The sequence below is a fragment of the Piliocolobus tephrosceles genome, chromosome 1 (assembly GCF_002776525.5).
Source record: "Piliocolobus tephrosceles isolate RC106 chromosome 1, ASM277652v3, whole genome shotgun sequence".
Lineage (NCBI taxonomy): Eukaryota > Metazoa > Chordata > Mammalia > Primates > Cercopithecidae > Piliocolobus > Piliocolobus tephrosceles.
The window spans coordinates 219,327,502-219,350,660 of record NC_045434.1 but is presented as its reverse complement, the minus strand read 5'-3'; the positions used below and the strand labels follow the sequence as shown (position 1 = coordinate 219,350,660).

Here is a 23,159-nt window from a genome sequence, read left to right as displayed (position 1 = left end):
GTTGACTGCTGTGTGGGGGGGTGTAGACTCCCAGGTGGGTGGTGTTGGCTCCCGTGTGGGTGGTGGTGGCTTCCGTGTGGGTGGTGTTGACTGCTGTGTGGGGTGAGTATATGGAGTTGGCTGTGGGTTGAAGGTGAAAGGCATATGGCGTCGGGCAGGTGCGTCAGTTCTGCATTTTCATGGGGCTGTCCTCATGGTGGGTGGGCCCGTGCCCTGGGGAGTGACGGGAGGCTGTGATGAGGGCAGTGGAGTAGAGGAGGGTGGGCTTGCATGTTGGTCTTGACTGGGGAGCGGGGTGGCCCTGAAGGACCCCTGTGCATGTAGCCCTGGTCGAGGTGCCAATGGTGACCCAAGGCCTTGCACTGCAGGAAGCAGACACGGACGACCACCAAGGGACGCTGGGTTTTGAAGAGTTCTGTGCCTTCTACAAGATGATGTCCACCCGCCGGGACCTCTACCTGCTCATGCTGACCTACAGCAACCACAAGGACCACCTGGACGCCGCCAACCTGCAGCGCTTCCTGCAGGTGGAACAGAAGGTGTGCTGCCCGGGCAAGTGTTGGGGGGCCAGCCATCAGGCCTCGCCTTCTGTTCTGAGCTTTGAGCTTCACAGTCAGGGGACAGTGGTGACGGGGGAGCTGCCTAAGGCTATCCCAGGCCATCCCTGGGCTACCTGGGCTCATGCCCCTGCTCTGAGATGGAGAGATTAGGGTGGGGCAGGTCACAGCCAGGCATTTGAGAGCCCCCCAAGTTGGCTTTAGTTTTGATACTACAGGGTGCACCCTATGGGGCAGTCAAGCCGGTAGGGAAGGTTTGTGGTTTCTCCTCCAGGGGCCTCTGAATGGCTTGGTCCTGACTGTGGACACCCTGCGCCTCCCACAGCTTGACCACACCTCCTGCCTTGGTGTTGTGCATGTTGTGAACTAGCGTTCTGTGGCCCAGCCTTTGAGATCTGCCCCTGTGTTCCAGCCACATGGGTCTGGCTGACTCGCTCCCCTGGGGTGCCAGGCCCGCCACAATGTCCACTCACGTCTGTCCAGCAGATACTCAGATGCCTCGTGGAGTCCAGAGGGGCATGTTCACCCCGTTATCTAGACCCCAAGAAGTCCTGGCCATCCTTAGAGACCAATGCAAAGGCCACGTGCTCCCTGGACGCTGCCCCACTGACCGGGGACCTCTTGTCCAGAGGTTCAGGGCTCTGGCCATCTTGTACCAGGCCTAGGCAGAGACTGGGTACCGCATGCCCTGGTGGCAGGAGTTGCAGGTCCAGCCAGGCAGTGGAGGGGAAGGCCAGAGCCCCCGTGGGGACAGGGCTCCGTGGGAGGGGCTCAGACTGTGTGGCCACCCTCCGGCCTTGTAGGAGTGCAGGTGAGGACCCTGGACCCTCCTCAGGGAGGACAGCAGGGACAGGGCAAGCCTCAGGGGACCCAGATGGCTCGGCTTGGGGTGCTGCTCAGGGACCTCCACTCTACTGGCCACCTGCGCTGCATCAGCCTCTCGGTGATGGTCTGAGGGGGAGGATGGGAATGGCAGGAGAAACCTTGGGAATCCCAGGTAGGGTCTGGGTGGGTTTTACCCAGGATCTCCCAGCAGTACCCCACCCCCGAGCTTACCACAAACCCAGAGCTGGCCTTTGGGGCTGCCCCTGGGCCTGAGCTCCCCGGATGCCCCCACCTGGCCGGCGCAGCTTGCCAGGCTCCATCCCGTGGCAGCTGCTTCTCCAATCCTGCAGGCACAATGCCTGGGAGGCATGGCCCAGGCTGGGGAGGCTAGCATCAGCTGGCTGGACCCCACTGTCTCAGATGCCCTGTGCCCTGGCCACCAGGGGTGGCACCGGCATATGTTTGTGGGTGACCTGGCTGCAGACTGTAGGTCCTCTGTCCCAGTAAAGGCAGAGGTGGGAACGGGGCCTGGACGGGGGATTGGCAGGCAGAAGTGACCCTTCCTTCCCTGACCTTTGCCCCAAGCCTTCTGGAACCCTCCCTGCAATCAGGAGCCAGAGGCCTCCAGCCGGCTACTGGTGCCCTTTCCTGGCCTCCTGGTTGCTGGGCCTCCCCAGGGTCCCACAGCTGGCTCTGGGATCCCCCACCTGTTACCTCACCATGTTCCCAGGGAACTCGGAGAAGCCCCGTCGGTGGGCTGGGTAGCTCCTGGCCCAGCTGCACCATAACGCCCTGGAGATTCCTCAGCCTGTGATGCCTGGGGCGGCCTGGGCCGGACTGTGGTGTTCAGATCTCTTGGGAGGGTGTGTGTGTGGGGACTTGGGCAGACAGTGGGAGGGGCTGCATAAGGGAGCTGCCTGTGTCTCCCTGGCTCTGTCAAGGGGGCATGAAGATTCTCGCTCTCCTGTGCCCACCCATACATGGCCTCTGCTCCACGCCAGGCCCACTCTGGGCCACAGCTCTTGCACTGGTTGAGGGTGGTCCAGCTGATGAGGTCAGAGGCCCCTCCTGTGCTGTCAGAGTTCACAGTCAGAGTGAGTCATCCAAAAGCCACGTGATCCATGGTAGTCCCAACTCATGTGACACTGGGGCTGGCTGGCCAGTGCCCCTGGGAACCATGGTCATCCCTGGTGTAATCAGAGACAGGCAGGGGACCGTGGTGATGGGAGAGCTGCCTGAGGCTATCCCAGGCCAGGGATGGGCTATCTGGGCTCATGCCCCTGCTCTGGCCTAGATGACGGGTGTGACCCTCGAGAGCTGCCAGGACATCATCGAGCAGTTTGAGCCATGCCCAGAAAACAAGAGTAAGGGGCTGCTGGGCATTGATGGTGAGTGGGGCGCTGCCCTCAGCCCAGCTGTCCTGGGATGCTGGAGGGGCAACGAGGGCCCAGCCTGTGGGCCGGGACAGGTGCTCTGTGTTCTGTGTGGCATGGGGGCAGGTGGTCATGAGATGAGGCTGGTGGTGGGCTGACATGGCCCCTACGCCACGCCATCCCGCAGGCTTCACCAACTACACGAGGAGCCCTGCCGGTGACATCTTCAATCCTGACCACCACCACGTGCACCAGGACATGACGCAGCCACTGAGCCACTATTTCATCACCTCGTCCCACAACACCTACCTCGTGGGTGACCAGCTCATGTCCCAGTCACGGGTGGACATGTACGCCTGGGTCCTGCAGGCTGGCTGCCGCTGCGTGGAGGGTAAGCCTTGGACCTCGGGCAGTGGCCGTGGGCTGGCATCTGCTGTGGGAGATGGGCTGCCCTGAGGAGCCCCCTAGGGGCATCTCTGGGCAGAGGCTCGGAGGGCCTCTTCTGTGTCCCTCACTGAGCAATGGGACAGGCCCTCTTTTGGTCAAAGCTCAGCCTGCCTGGGCTGACCAAGGTCTGCCTGCCTGCAGTGGACTGCTGGGATGGGCCAGACGGGGAGCCCATCGTGCACCATGGCTACACTCTGACCTCCAAGATCCTCTTCAAAGATGTCATCGAAACCATCAACAAATACGCCTTCATCAAGAATGAGTGAGTGGCTGGGCCTGGGCGGCTGGCACCAGAGGTGGGCAGCGTAGGGTCTGCAGGCTCTAGCTTTTCCTGCCACACTCACATGTCCTTTCTTTGGGAGCAGTGACTGTGGTGACCAGGGGGCTAGTTTCATTCTGGCATCTCTGGTTGAGGAGAGAGGGCAGGGAGAGATTGTGGCCGCAGGTATAGGCAGGGACCTCACAGGAGCAGCTTGTCCACACGCCTGGTGGCACCTCCCAGTGTCAGTGCCCACAGCAGCTGTGGCTCCCACACTCATCACCCCTGAGAAGCCACTCTATGTCCAGACTCAATTTGCTGTCACTCAGCTGTGGCTGTAGACACTGTTGAAAAAAATCCAATTTCTGGAATTGGAAGACCGCCTCCCCATGTGGTTTGAGTTACCTTCGAATCTTGGCTATGCGAGGCTCGCAGGTGGGGAAGGAGCTAATTGCATGAAGGAAGAGAGGAGAAGCAAGATTGATTTAGGAAACAGAAATAGATGGGCCTCTCCTGGAAGAGCTGGCCCTTGCTGTCACTGTCTCAAGCCGGCCCCATCCCTGGGACTGTAGGTGGGGAGGGCATTACAGGGCACAGGGGTGGGGATGGGGGGAGGAGGGATGAGCTGGGAGGAGCCAGGGGCCTGCTGGGATCTCAGGACAGGGTTGCACCTGTGACCAGTGTAATTTGTGCAGGCACAATGTTTTCCTGTAGGCCCTGGGCTTCAGGCCTCAGTTTCTTGCCTCAGAAATGGGGAGATGAGCCCCTGCACCCTGGTGCCCTGCCTGCCTGCTCCACATCACAGGACTTGCTCATCTCTTGCCCTGGTTAACCTCTTGTTCTGGGTCACTTACATTTTCTAAAATAATCATGGCTACCTTTTGGTAAAAATCCAAGTAAAATGTATACATGGTTAAAAACGAAGCTGAAAAGCTTCCAATTAAAAGTCCCTGCTACACTCCCCATTCTGTACCGTGCAGGTAATAACCATGTTCCACCAGAGGGTGTGTGCTAGGCTTATGTCTCCTTCTTTATGGGACCAATGTCAGGACCCCAGGGCCATTCAGAGGACAGTGTCCCCAGTATCTAGGTCAAAGGGATTCTCTTTCCCAGCCTATCTATTGCTCCACACTGTATGTACCTTGGTTTTGTCCACATCATTTTAAAACCATGACTTTCAAACGTTCCTTTTATTTTCCTGGAGTTTCTAGTTGCCTTTAGTTTTTTCCTTATTGGGGAAAGAAACTCATGCTGTCTTTACCAGTCCCTAAGATTCTCCCAGCTCCTTTCCCACCCACTTAGTTGCTTTTCAAAGCCACTGATGGGTGGGCCACCTCCCAGAGCTGCTGGTAGTCCCAGCTGTCCTGGGTTCCTGGTGAAGACCCCTCCTCATTCAATGGTTGGGGTGGGCCCTTACAGAGGTGGGGCCTACCCATCCTCTGAGGCCCTGGCCTCATCCTGCTCCTTCTGCTTTGGGGCCACAGGTACCCAGTGATCCTGTCCATTGAGAACCACTGCAGTGTCATCCAGCAGAAGAAAATGGCCCAGTATCTGACTGACATCCTTGGGGACAAGCTGGACCTGTCATCAGTGAGCAGTGAGGATGCCACCATGCTCCCTTCTCCACAGATGCTCAAGGGCAAGATCCTCGTGAAGGTGAGTGAGCCCCTACCCTCCTGGGACCAACTCACGTAGAGTCTCGGGCCTGGGGCAGTGCCCTGCTCCAGACAGGCAGGGGCATCGTGCCATCTGTGGGCAGATCTGGGGGGCTGAGGGCTGGCCACGCTCCTGACCTGGCTCCATCTCCCCATGGTGGTCACTCTGGCTCAGGACCTCCTCATGCATATCCAGGCCTTTCCCTCCACACTGCTACAGCCACAAGGAACTGGCCAGTCTGCCCCTGCCCCATGGCTGAGATTCCAAAACTGAGCTTGAGAAAAGGCCCCTCTCCTTGGTCACCGGCTCTTTGTGGGTGCCAGGTGCCGGCTTCCCAGCCTTTTGTCCAGGGCCCCTCCCATCGTGCACCTCCTCCCTCAGGGGAAGAAGCTCCCAGCCAACATCAGCGAGGATGCGGAGGAAGGCGAGGTGTCTGATGAGGACAGCGCTGATGAGATTGACGATGACTGCAAGCTCCTCAATGGGGATGTGAGTCGGGCTGGGGGTGGGGGGGCGGGTGGAGTTTGCCGTTAGTTCTCAAGAACAGCTGTCCGTCCTTGCTACTGGGGCAAATTAGAAAGGGAGGCGTCTGGGACAGAGGGACATTGGGACAGATGTGCACAGTGGCCCGGAGCCTGGGGGGGTCCTCCCTGCCCACCCACCCCTCTGCATGAGAGCTGCAGGCCTGCCTGTTCCGTTTCAGCTCCCAGATTTGAGCTGACTCTTGGGGTACCATCCACTCCCCCTGCCCTGTCCTCTTGGCCCCTCAGTAAGTGGGGGCAGCACTAGGGGCTGGGTCCCACGCCAGACTCCACCCCATTCCCACCGGTACCTGGCCCACCCAGGCCCAGGCACAGGATTTCCCAGGTTCCTGCCCTTTTTCCCACCAAGTCTGGCCAGACGCTGAGTGGCTGGTAGTCCTGCCCAGCCACCCCCGTGGCCAGTGCTGGCCTCATCTCCAAGCAGTGCCATCTCTAAGGTCAAATCTGATGTGGGGTTCCCACCAGCAGCACCTCCACAGAGTGCTGTCACCGTGTCCCCACCAGGGCCCGGGCAGGGGGCTGCGGAGTCAGGTGCCCCTGACTGTGAGGTGCTGGGCTCGGGGGCGCCGATCTCCTCTCCTCTGGACACTGCTCTGGGGCTGCTGCTGCGAGGCAGCGAAGGCCGTTGCTCCCAGAGGGGCGGTGCATGGGAAGATAATTGTGTGGCGTGCTCCTGGTCACACGGCCAACCATTTTAGAAAGTCCTGAGGCAGCAGCACTCTTCCTGCCTGGGATGTGCGGCGCATGCCTCTGTGTGGCCTGTGTGATGGCAAAGCCAGCTCCACGGTGCTTCTGGCTCTGTGCCCACTCCAACCTGGCACCAGGGGCATATGACACCCAAGGCCCGGGCCCTGCCCTCAAGGATTCCAAGTTCATCAGGGGCACCCGAGGGGCTGTACTGGCAGGGAAGGGCATCCAGCCCAGCTCAGAGGTCACCCTGAAGTTTGCCCCTGGCCCTGCCATCTTCTGAGGCACATGGTGGCCAGTGGTGGGACTCCAGACCCTGTGCCACCTGCTGGTGCACTGACCTCTCAGGCCACAGGGTCACACACACATTCTGCTGAGGGCAGCCTCGTGCTGCTGGAGGAGTCAGGTGGGCCTGGGTTCCTGTCCTGCCTGTGGCTGCCTGCAGACCCCGAAGTGACTCACGCCTTCCGTGAGCCTGGGGTGGGCAGAGTGCTGTGACCTTGCGGGTCGTCACTGCCACTGCTCACAGGGCTGGGGACAGATGCCAACAGGCCGGCCTCTGGCTCCTGCAGGCATCCACCAATCGAAAGCGTGTAGAAAACATTGCTAAGAGGAAACTGGATTCCCTCATCAAGGAGTCGAAGATTCGGGACTGTGAGGACCCCAACGACTTCTCCGTCTCCACACTGTCCCCATCTGGAAAGCTCGGACGCAAGGTAGAGGCCAAAAAGGTGACACCCGTGATGCCGACAGGTCTCCCCGACAGCCAGCCTGTGGGCCAGCCAGGGCCCCCGAACGTATGGGTCTGTGCGCACACACCTCCAGGTGTGCACTCACACCTGTGCACACACAAATCTGCACACGCACAGCTCTGTACACACCTCTGCACATACACCTGCATGATCCACACCCACCTACCAGCGGGGTCTCAAAACCCAGTCAGTTCTGGGAGCTGCCCAGCTGTGGGGAATTGACAGCCTTCCCTGCCCAGCCCGCCACACCCTGCCTGGAGCTGCCTGTGGCCACGTGGGCAAGCTTCCACATGGAGCGAATGGCCCTCGGGGGCTGTCACGGCAGACACAGCGGAGTGTGTGTGGGGCGAGAGGTGACAGGCAGGGTGGGCCGGGTCCTGTGGTCACAGCCTCCTTGCAGACCTCAAAGGAGCCAGGAGCTGTGGCTGGCAGATCCCACAGTCCTGCTGTGGGTGGGACCGAGTGGGGAGCGTGGGTGGGACCGAGTGGGAGCGTGGGTGGGACCGAGTGGGGAGCGTGGGTGGGCCCTGCAGACCCTCCGCAGGTGACAGTGCTGGTGGGCGCCTGCGCTGGGGACAGTCTCCTGGTGCCCGGAGAGCCCTGCTGTGCCCTGTAGCACTGGCTCGTTCTGCCTGTCCCTGCAGGGACCTTGCTGTTTTCCTAACCCTGGGAGAGGGTGGGAAGGTGACTTCTCCCTGGCCAAGTGCGGGTGCTGTGTCCCCTTCCAGGACCAGTATTTTTAGACTTAGGTGTTTGCGTTTCCGCCCACGGGCCTCGAGCACTCGGCACAGCTGACACCGCAGGAGAGCTCGAGGAACATGCCCTGTGCAGGTGGCTCTTGCGGGGCCCGAGCTGACAGGCGTTCCTTTATTTTTATCCCAAGTGTCTAGGTGGGGGACAGTGGCCATCTGTGGCTGCGCTGGGCAGCCAGCTGGGCCTGTGCAAAACCTGGAGATGCGTCTGCAGGTCCAGGAGAGTGGCCCCTGCAGACCCCACGTCTGAGCTGCTGCTGGGGGTTCTGTGCTCAGGGAAGGCTTTCTGCAGGAGGAGGAGGGGCTCGGGCACAGCCACTAAGGTTGCAGGAGAAGCGGGAATCCTGCTCTGATGAGAGACACTCCCTGCTCGGTGTGGACACACACCCCAGAAAGGTCCCAGAGCCTTTAGCACAGGAGAGGGGCGGAGCTGATCCCAAGGCCAGGCCGGGATGCATTCAGCCCTGGAGCTCCCTGGGGGCGCGGCCCAGGTAAAGGGGGTGTCTGTGCGCTGGGGGTCATGGGAATGGCAAATCCCACGGAGGGACACCTGTGCCTCTCTGTCCCCCTGGGCCAGCCGGTGTCCCCTCTGCCCATGAACCGTGAGGACGTGAGGCTTCTACTCATGCGTCCCTGAGGCCCGGGAGCAGGAATGGGTATCTTGGGGAGAGAAGCCGGATGGGTAAGGAGGGCACCCACCCCCAGACAGCTGGGCACAACCCAGTGAGTGCTTGTACTGCCAACAGCCTCGCCCGGCAGGGACCCTTCCCTGAGCACCCCCTTGGGGCCCAGCACCCAGCCTCCCCGACAGAGGCAGGGCTGGGGTCGGCCGAGACCCTCCACCACCATCCAGGCCCCCTCGCCTCCTGGGCCTTCCGCTGCCCGCAGCCCCTTGGAGCATGGTCGGGTCTTGCTATCTCCTCTGGGAGTCCCAGGGGTGACAGCAGGTCTGGCCATGCAGTACGGGCTGTGTCTGGCCGTCCGTCTCCTGGGTCAGTGCGTGCCTCTCCTCAGTCATGCCTGGATTTACAGTCACTCGTGGCTCTGGGTCACTGTGGCCTTTTGGGGGTGTTTAAGGAGCTGTGAAGTGTGGTGGCCCCGACTGGCTCAAGGCGCACTGTGAATCCGGCTCCTGGCGCCTCTCCCGGCAGCTGTGGCGTCAATAAATTAAGAGGAAACCGGGGCTGGCTTTTCTGGAGGTGGAGAGAGACGAGCATGTCTGAGAGCCATGTGGACCTGAACAACCCGGAAGCCTCCTGCTGCGGTGCACGCGGGGCCTCGGGCTCCCGCCAGTGCAGCCTGGTGACGGGAAGGCCCCGTGGCCACTCTGGGCTGTGGGAAGGGCCGTCCGATCCCATCCTGGCTCCCTGTGAGGGTGAAGGAGGGGCAGGGCACACCTCTGGGCCGTGGTACCAGAGCACAGGGAGGCTGGCGGGAGCTCCCTGGCCGTGTCAACAGGACTGAGAGGCCCGCCTGGCATGGGGCCTGCGGATGCAATGTGTCCTGATTTCCGACGCGTCTGGTGAGGGAGTGTCCAGGCAGGCACAGGTCCAGGCTGGTGAGAGCGGGGAGCAGTAGGAGCGGTTTGCTGCGGCGTGGCTGAGCGCCGAGTCTGTGGTCGTGAGAGCTGCAGTGGCCTCTTTGCAGCAGCGTGGGAGTATCCGCGGGTGTAGGAGGGTGTGCGTGCAGGGGCGTGTTGTGGGTGTTGCAGGGGTGTGTCCGGAGGGGTGGGCATCTACAGGGGCATGGCCACGGGTGGGTGCTGTGTCCACTTCTGGCGGAAGTTCCTCTCTAACAGGGACCCCTGCTGCAAGCCCACGGCTTCGCGGTGTTTCAAAGAAAGCAGCCCCCACCCTTGGTGGGGGACAGGATGTGCATGGGAGCCTCTCCTGAGCACAGACGGACCATGTTTTGGGGGTGTCTGCTGGTTCCATTGGGAATGAGCAGCTCTGCTGGTTCCATTGGGAATGAGCTTTGGGATGAATGAGCAGTTTGCCATGTGGCCCGGGGTTCAGCGGGGGGCAAGTAGGGGAGCCCCGGATGTACCTGCTGCTTATACAGCGGTGGGAAGGCTCACAGTGGCTTCCTGGGGTTCCCTGGTTCACGGCCCGCCTCAGGGAGCGCCCACCTGGAGCTGTTTGTCTGATTACGTGGTACCTGCGCGTTACGGGAACAGGTCAGGGCGGCAGGGCCACAGAACGCTCGTAAAAGGGTTACGCAAGCAGGCCTGGCCGAGGAATATTCCAGACACACAAATACAGTATTATGTAGTCACCACTGGTGGGGAAAAAAGATTCAGAACTTAATGAGTTTAAAATAACACAGGAGAGACGCTGAGGCAGGTGTGGGCAGATGTTTCCATCGGGGCCTGCCTTCCAGGCTGCTGCTCCTCAGCAGCTGGCTCTGCCCCAGGGTGGACTGGGAACGGCGGCCACGGGCTCCCCAACCTGTCCCCGCCCTGCCCTCTCCTCCCCTGTCTGCCTTACTTCAGACCTGGCTCAAGCCCACCTCTTCCAGGAAGGCCTCCTGTGACCACCAGGGAGCTGTCCCGGCCTCCCTGCCTGGTTCAAGGCTGGGCTCACCTTGTCCCTGTCTCTCCCTTGGACTCAGAGCAAGGCTGAAGAGGACGTGGAGTCTGGGGAGGATGCCGGGGCCAGCAGACGCAACGGCCGCCTCGTCGTGGGAAGCTTCTCCAGGCGCAAGGTCCGGCGCAGCTCGCAGGCCAGGGTCCCCGTCTGGGCCCAGTGTTCTCCCTGCTCCCAGTGCCCCAGTGGGCCCTGCCCCAGCCCCCAGGGTTCCCAGCCTGGCTTGCAGGATCCCTTCTGAGTCGGGCTGAGCTATCGGCTGCAGGTGCCAGGGACTGGGCCAGGAGCCTGAGCTCGGAGCTGGTGGGAGCAGGTGCCTCGCTGGCTCACATCCCTTCTCTGGCCCACGCTGGCCCTTGTCCCAAGCTCAGGTGCCCTGTGGCTGCCCTGGGTGTCCGCCGGAGCCCAGATCGAGAGGGCACCGAGGCGGCTTTGGCAGGCCCAGCCAGGCGGGATGGACGTGGGAGGCTGCGTGGGCCACTGGGGACCCTGGAGGACAGGCCCTCCCCAACCCCCAGCTTTGCCAAGGCCTGACCTGGGCCAGGGGCCCTACAGCTTATGCCTCTGCCCCCCGCACAGAAGAAGGGCAGCAAGCTGAAGAAGACGGCCAGCATGGAGGAGGGAGATGAGGGCCAGGACTCCCCGGGAGGTCAGAGCCGAGGGTAGGTGCCCTGCCCCACGGGGAGGCCCTGTACACTCCTGGGAGCCTGGCCCAGCCAGCCCCTTCTCTGCGGTGACCCCACCAGGGCCAACCCCGAGCCGGGCAGGACCCACCCCCTCCTTGGCCCCTGGAAGCAGTGGGAAGTGGTGGCGAGTGTGGTGTGCGGGGCAGGCTGGTGGCTGCGAGCAGTGGGGGCAGGGGTGGCCGAGCAGGTGGCTGGAGGGCCCAGGTCCCCACAGGCCTGGATGGTGCCGGGCTGTCGGCCCTTGGTCCTCGCCTCCTCCTATGAGGCCCCCAGCCTCATGCCCTCCCCAGGGGGCATCAAATGCCTGCCGTGAAGTGTCTCCCCCACTTCCCGTCCAGTCAGGCTGAATTCAAGGCCCGGGCCCGTGTCTGAGGCTTCCCTCCGCACTGTCTGGGGTCTCTTTGGGATCTCAAACTTACAAGCTCAGAAGGAGCTTCCACCCCTCCCCAACCCTGGGCTCCCCCGTGCTGCCCACTCCCTCCTATTGCCGTCTCCCCTCACTTCCATCCCCCAACGGTTCCTCTGTGCCCCTCGCCGGGGTACAGCCCCCTCCTGTCCAGTCCCGTCCCACGTGCCAGCCGGGCTCTGCCCTCAGCACACATCTGATCCACACGCGCTGCTGCCACCTGGGTGACATGGAGGCCCCCTTGGACCCCGGCCTCCTCTCCACATATTCTAGTCCAGACCCAGGCCCTGACCCCAGCTCTCCCCTGCTCAGAACCTTCCAGAAGCCCCCACACCTGCCGTGCTGGGCAGACCACATCATCCTCCGCTGCACACAGTGCCTGGGACCTCTGCCTCTGCTGGTAGCTCCGAGCCAGCCCACATTCTGCCTGGCACTCGGGTTTCCGCAGCCTGCAGCCCAGTCTGGGGCCTGTCTCTCAGGGTTCAGGGCCCACTGTGTGAATTAACGAACCTGCCTGAGTCCTGGAGCCCGTCTCACAGAGCTGGGTGCCAGGCTGGCCCTGGATGGGAGGGGTTCTGACACCCGGTACCTGCCACAGGACGACCCGGCAGAAGAAGACGATGAAGCTATCCCGGGCCCTGTCTGACCTGGTGAAGTACACCAAGTCCGTGGCCACCCACGACATAGAGACGGAGGGTGAGTGGCTCAGGGACCTGGGCATGGGTGGAGGCCTCCCTGTCCCCAATCCCTGCTATGCTGCTGGGCGCCGGGCGAGGTCGAGGACTCGCAGTCTGACGACCGGTCACCGGTGCCGCAGCGGTGTCCAGCTGGCAGGTGTCGTCCTTCAGCGAGACCAAGGCCCACCAGATTCTGCAGCAGAAGCCGGCGCAGTACCTGCGCTTCAACCAGCACCAGCTCTCCCGCATCTACCCCTCCTCCTACCGCGTGGACTCCAGCAACTACAACCCGCAGCCTTTCTGGAATGCTGGCTGCCAGATGGGTGGGTGCGGGCGAGGCGCACTAGCTGTGGTGGGGAGGGCTCGGCTCAGATGGTCCGTGGAGCCCAAGGGGTGAGCAGGGGACCTGCTGGGGCCTTGGTTCTGTCCGAGCTCTCTTGCCCGTGGAGCCTCCACAGCTCCGCGGCATGCTGCCGACATCAGGCTGCCACTGACACCAGGCTAGCACTGGGGCAGGGTCCTTCAGGCCTCAGGGGGATGTGGGAGCGATGATACAGGCCTGTCCACGTACTCCCAGGGTCACCTGCCTGCGAGGCTGGCTGCGCCAGCTCCAGGAATGTTCCTCCAGGATGTGCTGGCCTCAGCCCTGCACAGGTGCCAGCCTCAGCGTCCCATTCACGTTGGGTGAACGAGTGGCAGACAGCAGATCCACGGCAGCCGTGCAGGGGAGGCTAGCGTGTGGTGGCAGGTGGGTGGGGGACACACCTGGAAGGTCGGGTGCTGACCGGGGCAGCCTTGTGTCCCCCCCACAGTTGCCCTGAACTACCAGTCAGAAGGGCGGATGCTGCAGCTGAACCGAGCCAAGTTCAGCGCCAACGGTGGCTGCGGCTACGTACTCAAGCCCGAGTGCATGTGCCAGGGTGAGGCGCTCGGATGCTCAGGGCTCGGATGGGCCTCCTGGGTGTCCCCAGAACAGAGATTGGAGCCCCACAGGCTAGCAAGGGGGTGGGGGCGGCTTTGGCAGAGTCCCCTGGAGGGTCAGGTTGGGATGAAGCTCCCAGGATGCTGGGGAGGTGGGTGGGGAAACCCTCCTTGTTAGGGTTGCAAACAAGGGCCCAGCTCTGCCAGGAATCCAGGGATGGAGAACTGGGGAGCCTGGGCCCCATGTGAGATTCATGGCAGGATTTGTCTGAGAGGAGCCCAGTGCCAGCGACCCAGCCCCCTGTGCCTGGCCCCTCTGTGGGTCTCAGGACCTGGGTCTGGGCTGGGTGTTGGAGGGAACCTCCTCCCAGCTCTCAGACACCCCTGTTTTGTCTGCTGTGGATGACTTCCAGCTTGCTCCCCCTGTGGCCCTGGCAGGAGTATCACCATGGGAGTGGGCAGGACAGGGGCTGGGCGAGCGGACCTTCCGCTGGACCTGGCTACTCCTGCTGTGGATGGCCACTTCCACTCTGCCCTTGGCTTGCCCTCCTTGGAGTTCTCAGCCTGAGCGGGCCCCAGGGCACTGTCACCAGAGACCCCACCCCTCAAATCCCCAGGAACCCAGACCCAACCCCAGAAGCTGTGTGACCTCCTCGGCTCAGCCATGGGAGGCATGGGCTCTGTCCCACGTGCTGCGGTGGCCACAAAGGTGATCCATACTGGGCCAGGCGCACCTGCCCCCCCAAGGTGCCCCCCTGGACCGCTGCCTCCCTCCCTCCACCTGGCACTGGCTCCAGTCTCCTATGTGGGGGCCGGGGAGGGGCAGCCGTGCCCCAGCGAGTAGGGGGCTTGCTGAGGACTGGGCCACTGACCAGCTGCCCGGCAACCCCCTAGGCGTGTTCAACCCCAACTCGGAGGACCCCCTGCCCGGGCAGCTCAAGAAGCAGCTGGTGCTCCGGATCATCAGTGGCCAGCAGCTCCCCAAGCCGCGCGACTCCATGCTGGGGGACCGCGGGGAGGTGGGGACCAGCCCTGCACAGCGGGTGGGGTGGGAGTGGGGGCGGGCCGGGCATCGTGATGGGCCCCGAAGCTAGCCCCACTCCTGTGTCCCAGATCATCGACCCCTTTGTGGAGGTGGAGATCATCGGGCTCCCTGTGGACTGCAGCAGGGAGCAGACCCGCGTGGTGGACGACAACGGTGAGGCTCAGCCGTGGCTCTGTCTCGCTGGTGATGGAAGTCTGAGGGGGAGGGTTGGGGCTACCTGGTGTGCCCGGGTGCTCCGCCCAGGCCTCCCTCGGTGACAGTCCTGGATGCCGCTCCCCTCTAGGTGGGCAGTCCCGGAAGCAGCACCGGGAGCGGCATTGGGAGTGGTGCGGGGCCGGGGGTCTCCAGGCCGGAGTGGTGCGGGGCCGGGGGGCTCCAGGCCGGAGTGGTGTGGGGCCGGGGGGCTCCAGGCTGGAGTGGTGCGGGCCGGACCCTGCCCACGGGACACTCCTCCTGGCGCTGCTTCCCCAGGATTCAACCCCACCTGGGAGGAGACCCTGGTGTTCACAGTGCACATGCCGGAGATCGCACTGGTCCGCTTCCTCGTCTGGGACCACGACCCCATCGGGCGTGACTTCATTGGCCAGAGGACGCTGGCCTTCAGCAGCATGATGCCAGGTGGGCAGGTGTGGACATGGTGCCCCCCACACTGGCCGAGGGCCCCCGGGCAGGGCAGGCACTCTTTCCCCTGCGAGTCGGTGCCTGTGTGGGTGGGCCTGCACCTGGCACCAAAGAGACAGGAGCTGAGGACGGGAGGAGAGCCGGCCTGGGGCTCTGTGGGTCAGATGGGGACACAGCCTGTGCGGGAGAGGTCACCCCCAGGAAGAGGGCTGAGGACAGGACAAGAGCCAGCCTGGGGACCTGCGGATCACGGGGGGCACGGCCTGTGGGGGAGGGGCCACCCCCAGGAAGAGGTCCCTGCAGGCTGGTGCAATGCCAGTGGGCTTCCTGGAGGAGGTGGGGGTAGTGCTGGGCCCACAGGAGGCAGAGGTCCCAGGCCTGGGTTTGTCGGCTGTATTTGGGGTCTTGGGACCTTTGGGTAGAGTGGGGGGCAGAGCAGGCGGGGGCCTCGGGAGGCTGTGACCTCCTGACCCTGCTGACCCACACTGCTTCAGGCTACAGGCACGTGTACCTGGAGGGGATGGAAGAGGCCTCCATCTTCGTGCACGTGGCTGTCAGCGACATCAGCGGTAAGGTGAGTGTCACCCCTGCCAGCAGCCGTCATGGGGAGGGCCGCACCAGCCCCTTGTCCTATGCACCCCCATGTGTCCCCAGGGCTGGGTCCTGAACTCAGGCAGTGAGGCCTAGGGTCCCCTCCCTGGGCCTCTTCTCCTCTACCTGCAAGCGGGGGTGCTGTGGGGGTCTGGCTCCTGAGCCACCAGTGCCCACCTCTGACCCCAGGGCTGGCTGTGGGCATCTCCAGCAGGGTGGGTCCCGAGTGCTCTGGGCCTTGCCCCACCGGCCTCGCAGGCTCCACCCCCACAGTGCTGCCATCTGGCTTCTCAGCAGGGACTGAGTGGTGCCCCTCCCCTCTCTCACCCCCTACCCCTCTACTTCCTGCTGTCACATGGAAGGCAGCTGCCCAGGTTTGCCTGTCACTCCCCACCCAGGATGTCTGTCCTCTGCCCCAGGTCAGGGTGCGGCCTCGGCTTCCACAGGAAGGGGTCCTGGTGCCGGCCCTGCTGCCCTGGTTCTCAGCTGAGGCCCAGTGCCCTCTGGGTCCTGCTGGTTGCAGTTGGCCCTCGGAGGACCCTGCCCACACAGCACGAGGGGCCTGCCCAAGCCCAGTGCTGACTCTGCTGCCGTGCTCTTGGGCCCAGAAGTGCCATCTGGCCTCTGCCGTCTATCCACCCATCTGTTCCTCGTCCCCCAGGCCGCAGGGCTCCCCACGCCGCTGCTGTGGCCGCCTCACCTGCTCCCTCTGTTTCTTTGGTCTTGCAGTCGGCTTCTCTATGGCCTCAGTCTCTACCTTTAGAAGCCCAGCTCTGTTAGGAGCCTTGAAGGTACCCGGTGTGCGGGACAGCGCGGCCCGCCACCCCTGCATGCCCAGGCCATGCCCCATTAGCATCCGTGATTCCTGGTAGCATTTGGGGACTGTCGCTCTTGTGACGTGGATCATGACATGGCTCTGGGGACCCTGGCCATTCCCAGCCAGAGTGGCATTTATGAGGCAGATCCAGGGTTCAGCTGGGTGGCCGCCTTCTCACTGGCCTCCCCTCTCCTCCTCTCCCTCAATCCTCCCTCCCCGCCCTCAGCCCCTCCCCTCCCCTGGTGGGGAGCCCGCTGGAGTCCCCGCTGTGCCCCTCCCATCTCCCTCCTTCTGTCTCCTGCCCCCATCTCGGACCCTCAGGCTGCTGGTTCTGAGTTCCCTCCCGCTCCTTCCCTGTCCTTGCCAACCATGCCCAGTGCCTGGGATGAGGGCACCCCCGAGGCCGGTGCTCCGAGCTGGAATCCCGGATCTGCTTCTAAATGGCTTCCCAGTCACTGTGACCAAATGCGTGGATTTGGAATCTTGAATCAGGAAGCTGATTCAAGTGCTGGCCATCTGAACGCATCTGCCCAGAGGCGCGCCTGCAGGGAGGTGACCCACCTGCCGGGCCTGGGCCGCTCTGTGCACAAGCACGGCTCGCCATGGGGGCACAGTGGGTGCTGCCGGTCTTGGGGGCGTCTGGCATGTGAGGGCCCCTCTGGCCTCTGCACCCTGGAGATGCAGCTGCCTCCCTCTCAGCAGCTGTTCTGCTCAGGCAGGGATCTCCTGGACCTAGCTGTCCGGGAAGATTGGCTGTGGCCAGGTACTGGTGGGCCAGGAGCCTGAGCCCATCTTGGCTGGGTTCAGGGGTCAGCAAACCAGTTGTGGGCCTTGGGGGTTCACATGAGCAGAGGGCAGGGCAAGACCAGAAAAGGCTGCCTGGGGGAATTCAGGAAGGCTTCCTGGAAGAGGTGGTGCTTCCCAGGGCAGGAGTCTCACCATGAGAGTGAGCAGGACAGGGGCTGGGCGAGCAGGCCTCCCACTGCACCTGGTTACTCCTGCTGTCGACCAGATACTCCTGCCTGACGGTGGGGCACACGCAACCAGGGAGTGCCACACCAGTGTCCCCTGCCAGCGATGGGGCTGCGGGTCTCTGAGCAGGTGCAGGCTGTGGTGGGCCAGGCTGGGACTGGAGGTCTTTCCTCCGGAGGGAAGGACCTTCTCTCCATGCCCCTCACAGGCCCCACCTGCCCAGGAGGGTGGGGTGGGCCATCTGTACTTAGATCGGTAGCAGCCACTGTCCCGGGCAGAAGTGCCCTAGGGACCCTGCTCCTGAAGGCCCAGGTGTGTCCACACGCCCCCAGCCTGAGGTGGCCCGGCCCCTCGGACTGAGACACGCACGGCACGTCTGTGGCACGGTCTGGGGAGCTGGCCCTGGGGGTGCAGCTGTAGCTGGGCTGGGACCCCTGGCAACAGCTATGCAGGCTCCTTCTCTTGCAGGTCAAGCAGGCTCTGGGCCTAAAAGGCCTCTTCCTCCGAGGCCCAAAGCCCGGCTCACTGGACAGTCATGCTGCTGGGCGGCCCCTGGCCCGGCCCTCCGTTAGCCAGAGGCTCCTGCGGCGCACAGCCAGCGCCCCAACCAAGAGCCAGAAGCCGGGCCGCAAGGGCTTCCAGGAGCTGGTCCTGGGCACTCAGGACACAGGCTCCAAGTGGGTGGCAGACGACATGGTGCCCCCCAGCCCCAGACCTGCTCTGGAAGCCCCAGCCCAGGAGGGGCCCGGCAGCGGCAGCCCCCGAGGTAAGGCACCAGCCGCAGTGACAGAGAAGAGCCCTGTGCGAGTGCAGCCCCCACATGCCCTGGACGGCCCCGGGGCTGCTGCGATGGCCGCCACATGCATGAAGTGTGTAGTGGGATCCTGCACCGGCCTGAACACCGAGGGCCTGCAGAGGGAGCGGCCGCCCAGCCCGGGGCTTGCAAGCAGGCAGGCAGCCATTCGCCAGCAGCCCTGGGCCCGGGCTGACTCACGGGGGGCCCCCTGCTGCGGCCTGGACCCTCAAGCTATCGCAGGGAGAAGCAGAGAGGCCCCGAAGGGTCCCGGGGCCTGGAGGCAGGGTCCAGGCGGTAGCGGCTCCATGTCCTCGGACTCCAGCAGCCCAGACAGCCCGGGCATCCCTGAAAGGTCCCCCCACTGGCCTGAGGGTGCCTGCAGGCAACCGGGGGCGCTGCAGGGAGAGATGAGTGCCTTGTTTGCTCAAAAGCTGGAGGAGATCAGGAGTAAATCCCCCATGTTCTCCACCGGTAAGCCCCTCCTGCCCTGTGCGGTCCCCCCGCGTGCCCCTGGCATGGCTGGGCCTGGGTCACCTGCTGCTGCTTCTGCGTAGACGGCATCGTCTCGTGTTCTCGTGGCTCTGTCTCCGTGGCACTGTCTCCGTGGCACTCTGCTCCCTTGGCTTGCCTGTGGCCAGTAGCCCCAGCCCTCCTGTCTGACCTTGAGGCCCTGGGACTTGGGGTGGAGCTGGTTTGAGGCCCGACAGGCTGGAAAGAACCAGCTGCTCTTGCTGAGGGTCCGGGGCCAGGAGTGTGGCCTGACATGCTGGGCCCCTCTGACTGGGCACTTCCTCAAACTCACCTCCCGGGCGGCTGGTGACTGATGCCCTTCCTGGGACTGGGGGCCACGTCCCATCCCATTCCCACCTCCCTCCAGGGCAGGCTCCAGGGGTCCCTCCTGGGAAGTCTGATGTGGTCCGGTAGTGTAGCTGCTGGGTGTCTCCTGCGCCCCTGGGACACCTGGAGTTTGCCGAGTGCGGGGTGGAGTGGATTCCCTGGGTCCTGGGGCTTCGCTGCTTTGGGCTGAAGCACCCCACTAGGAGGGTGTCTCCTTAGCCTGGAGGGAGGGACATACACGGAGCCCACCCCACACCACCCTGCCCCTCCAGACCCCCCTGACCGAGCTTTCCTTTCTGCCCCCACCCACGCTGCCTCCATAGTTAGGAACTGAGAGCGGCGAGCGACAGGTAACGGGGCCCGGCCCTGGTGTCCCGCGCTGTCCCAGCCCCAGGAGGGCCCCATGTGTGGCACAGGGCATGGGCTGGGCCTCACCAGCAGCAGGGTGGGGACACTGAGTGTGCCGCGCCCGGGGGATGCCTCGGGGTGGGAGCTGGGCTCGGCGACCCTCGGCACAGGGTATCGGGGACACCACCCTGATCCAGCTCTTCTCCGCCTCTCTCCGTCTTCCTCTCTTTCTCTCTTCTGCTTCTTCCTCTGGCTCGCTCGCTCTCACTCCCCGACCTCCCCACAGACACCCGCCCCCTCTCCACGCAGCGGCCGCTCCCTCCACCGTGCGGCCTGGAAACCATTGCCGAGGAGCCCGCCCCAGGCCCTGGCCCCACGCCACCAGCGGCCGTCCCCACCAGCTCTTCTCAGGAACGGCCCCCATACCCCACAGGACCCGGAGCCAATGTGGCAAGCCCCCCAGAGGACACTGAGGAACACCAAGACAGCAGGCCTCGGCCGTGCAATGGCAAGCGTCCCGGCGGGGCCTACGAGGGGGCCCCCGGCAGCCAGTCGGACGGCAGGAGCCAGCCCCGGACCCCGGGCCACCTGCCCGTGATTAGAAGGGTGAAGAGTGAGGGGCAGGTGCCCACAGAGCCCCTGGGAGGATGGCGGCCCCTGGCTGGTCCCTTTCCAGCCCCTGCCGTGTACTTTGATGCCACGGGCAGTGACCGGCTGTGGCAGCGGCTGGAGCCATGTGGCCACCGAGACAGCGTTTCCTCCTCCTCCAGCATGTCGTCCAGCGACACTGTCATTGACCTCTCCCTGCCCAGCCTGGGCCTGGGCCGCAGCCGTGAAAGCCTCCCCGGAGCCCACGTGGGACGCCTGCCCCCCAGGCCCCACTCAGCTTCAGCTGCCCGCCCAGACCTGCCACCTGTGACCAAGAGCAAATCCAACCCCAACCTGCGGGCTGCGGGCGAGCAGCCTCCCACGCCTGACGCACTGCGGCCCAGGCCCCTGGCCCCACGGATGCCTGGCCTCGCACTCCGGCCGCCCTGGGGCTGCCTCTCCCTGGTGGGCCTGCAGGACTGCCCTGTGGCTGCCAAGTCCAAGAGCCTGGGGGACCTCACTGCTGATGACTTTGCCCCTAGCTTTGAGGGCGGCTCCCACAGCCTGAGCCACAGCCTGGGCCTCCCGGGAGGGACACGGCAGGTGTCGGGGCCAGGGGTGAGAAGGGATGCCCTGACAGAGCAGCTGCGCTGGCTCACAGTCTTCCAGCAGGCAGGAGACATCACGTCACCCACCAGCCTGGGCCCGGCTGGGGAGGGGGTGGCGGGGGGCCCCAGTTTTCTGCGGCGCTCCTCCTCTCGCAGCCAGAGCCGTGTGCGTGCCATTGCCAGTCGGGCCCGCCAGGCCCAGGAGCGGCAGCAGAGACTGCAGGGCCTGGGCCGGCAGGGACCCCCAGAGGAGGAGCGGGGCACCCCCGAGGGCGCCTGCTCCGTGGGCCACGAGGGCAGTGTGGATGCGCCAGCACCCTTCAAGGGAGCCCCTGGGTCAGCATCCGCGGTCGCTGAAAACCTGGTCCTGCTGCGCCTCTGACCTTCTCAGTGGTGGGAACCTGGGCGGCTCTGGAGGCCCAGGACAGGGGTGGCCGTGTTGTGTTTGCTCAGGAAACAGGGCAGCCAGGCCCCCAAAACTGTGTCCCTGGCTGCCCTGTGTCCCCTCGGCCCCTGCCTCCCTCCTGCCCCTGCTCCCGGGGAGGAAAGGCTCAAGCTGCCGGCCTGGGGCCCACAGGAGGGGTTCGAGGCTGGCCCCGCCAGGCAGTTTTTCCGGTGTTTTAGGATCGATCCATACAGAAATATTTAAATTTTTAGAAGCAAAACTTATACAACATTAAAATGATACCAAATCCCTTTCCATTTTTACCTGGCTTTTCGCCCCGGCTGTGTGTGGTGTGCACCTGTGCACACCTGTCCTGAGCCTGCCCTGGGAGATGCAGCTGGCCTGGCCACGGCACAGGCTGGGGTGCTTGTGAGGCACCAGGGCTGCTCAGGATGCTATCTGGGTCTCGCCTTGAAGGCTGCATCTGCCTTGCTCCGACCATGCTGCCCTCTGCACCAGGCCTAAGCCTCTGGAAACTCCCAAACGTGGTTCCAATAAACGTGCTCACCAGCACGCACGGGCTTCCCGCTCGCTCAGCCTCCTGTGCCACTCACCAGGTGTCCGTCAGAGCCTGTGCCAGGCCCAAAGGACACCCCAAGAAAAGACCTGGCCCGTCTTCAGAGGGCTGAGCTGGATGGGCTCCCAGCAGGGGCTGCAAAGCCTGCTCCTCAGGGCGCAGACCCTAACCCTGGGCCACAGGCCCCCCGACCCTGGGGGCTGCTCTGCCTGCAGCCTTGGAGGATGGTGGTACCAGAAAGGCCCCTCCCTGGAGAAGCTGGGGCGCTGGCTGGGCCTCCAGAAGCCTGTGCTGCAGCCCGTCCTCTGCTGCCCCAACAATGGGAGTGGGTCTACCACCTGCTGCTGCCCAAGGGGCCTGCCCAGCCCACCACCCGGATGAGTGCTGCTGTCAGGGTGTTCCGGCTCATCCCTGGCTGCGTTGCACCTAGGCAGGGCCCTTGGGAAGGTGGGCATGAGGTTCGGAGGCCAGAATCCTGGGGTGCTGGGGAAGTTCTGGGGGGTTGCTCTGCCCTCATCATGTTCCTGCACTGGCAGGGATCATGGGCGGCCACAGGAACCGCTGTCATCACTTCCCCAACTCAGCCAGGCAGAGGGGCCACTGGTGCTACCCTCCCCTGAGCCCCAGCAGGCCCCTGAGAGTGAGCCTGGCAAGACGTCCTCATCCTCGAGCCCTGGGACGTTTGCGTGTGGGCAGCTGTGGCCCCACCGAGCAGGGGTGTGGTGAGCTGGTTGCCTGGGGCCCAGGGCGGCACCTGAGTCTGAGGAGTCTCAGTTCTGGGACAGGGGACTCACAGAGCCCGTGGCGGTGACACTGACAGCAGCCTGATGACCGAGGCCTCCCAGTGAGCCCCTGAGTGGTGCCGTGGGCAGAGCAGGGCTTGAGGAGCCAGCTGGGGGTCTGCAGGAGTCAAGGAGGGGCTGAGAGCCTGGGGGCCAGAGCCCTCCTGCTCCGGCTGGGGTCACAGAGGCTAGGGTTACCCGCAGGAACAGGGGTGCCTGGCTCATAGGCTGGGTGGCCTCTTGTGCAGGAGGGGAGCTGAGGCCAGGGCCACAGGCAGGCCACAGGCCCCGCGCGGGCGTGGGCAGGGGCTCACTAGCCTGGGCTGGGCCCTGGTGTCCTCGTCCTGGCTCTGTCCTCCAGGCCTCTGTGCCTCCCCCACCTCCTCCTGGGGATCCTGTCTGGGCCAGGCTCTGGCCAAACCTCTGCGGTGGGTGCATCCCCCAGCACAGATGGACTCTCCAACCCTGGGGCCAAGCTCTGTGGACGTCAGGCCGGGCAGTCACACACCCAGGTGCCCAGAGCGGCCAGGCCACTGCTGCCATCCACCACCAGTGAGGAGAGGCCAGGACGGTAGCAAGAGCTGGAGGGGCTGAGGAGTGCCAGGGAAGGCCAGAGATGCAGGCTGGGAGGGCTTCCCCATCAGAGAGAAGGGCCTGAGGAGACGGCCACAAAGTGGTGAGGGCCGATGGGATCCTGGGGGCTGGGCCTCTGCCCTGGGGACCCACAGGAGGGAGAAGCTGGAGCCAGGTGGACAGTCAACCTCAGGACAGGACAGGAGCTGCCTTGGTAGCCGCTGCACGAGGACTGGGTCTCAGGCTCCACGCAGACTCCAAAGGTAGGCCATGAAGAGACACCACCTTGAGGTCCGGAAATGGCCACTGGGCACCTCTGGGCAGGCCAGGTCTCCATGGGGGAGGGGTCTTAGCCTCTGCAGGTTCCAGACCACCAAAGCAAAGCTGTCTGGAAGGTGGTCCATGCCACCCCACCTCCTTGGCCTAGGACAGCCTGTGCTTGGGGGTCTCAGTGAAGGTTCCGATCTGGGGGACCCTAGTGGGGGGTTGGGGGG

General features: G+C 64.1%; 1 protein-coding gene across 1 annotated transcript in view; it reads left to right on the top strand.

Annotated features, from left to right (window-relative positions):
• The window catches only part of PLCH2 (phospholipase C eta 2), a 27,790-nt gene extending 7,060 nt beyond the window's left edge, over positions 1-20,730 (top strand). The window contains exons 5-22 of the mRNA XM_023215149.2: positions 369-539; positions 2,677-2,770; positions 2,943-3,146; positions 3,344-3,464; positions 4,946-5,117; positions 5,499-5,606; positions 6,919-7,062; positions 10,461-10,553; positions 11,015-11,097; positions 12,126-12,223; positions 12,345-12,527; positions 13,017-13,124; positions 14,020-14,144; positions 14,239-14,323; positions 14,642-14,788; positions 15,286-15,365; positions 17,640-17,937; positions 19,439-20,730. Of these exons, the coding sequence (XP_023070917.2) occupies positions 369-539; positions 2,677-2,770; positions 2,943-3,146; positions 3,344-3,464; positions 4,946-5,117; positions 5,499-5,606; positions 6,919-7,062; positions 10,461-10,553; positions 11,015-11,097; positions 12,126-12,223; positions 12,345-12,527; positions 13,017-13,124; positions 14,020-14,144; positions 14,239-14,323; positions 14,642-14,788; positions 15,286-15,365; positions 17,640-17,937; positions 19,439-20,730 (3,606 nt within the window). The remainder of the gene's footprint in view (positions 1-368; positions 540-2,676; positions 2,771-2,942; positions 3,147-3,343; positions 3,465-4,945; positions 5,118-5,498; positions 5,607-6,918; positions 7,063-10,460; positions 10,554-11,014; positions 11,098-12,125; positions 12,224-12,344; positions 12,528-13,016; positions 13,125-14,019; positions 14,145-14,238; positions 14,324-14,641; positions 14,789-15,285; positions 15,366-17,639; positions 17,938-19,438) is intronic.
• Positions 20,731-23,159: the final 2,429 nt, after the last annotated feature.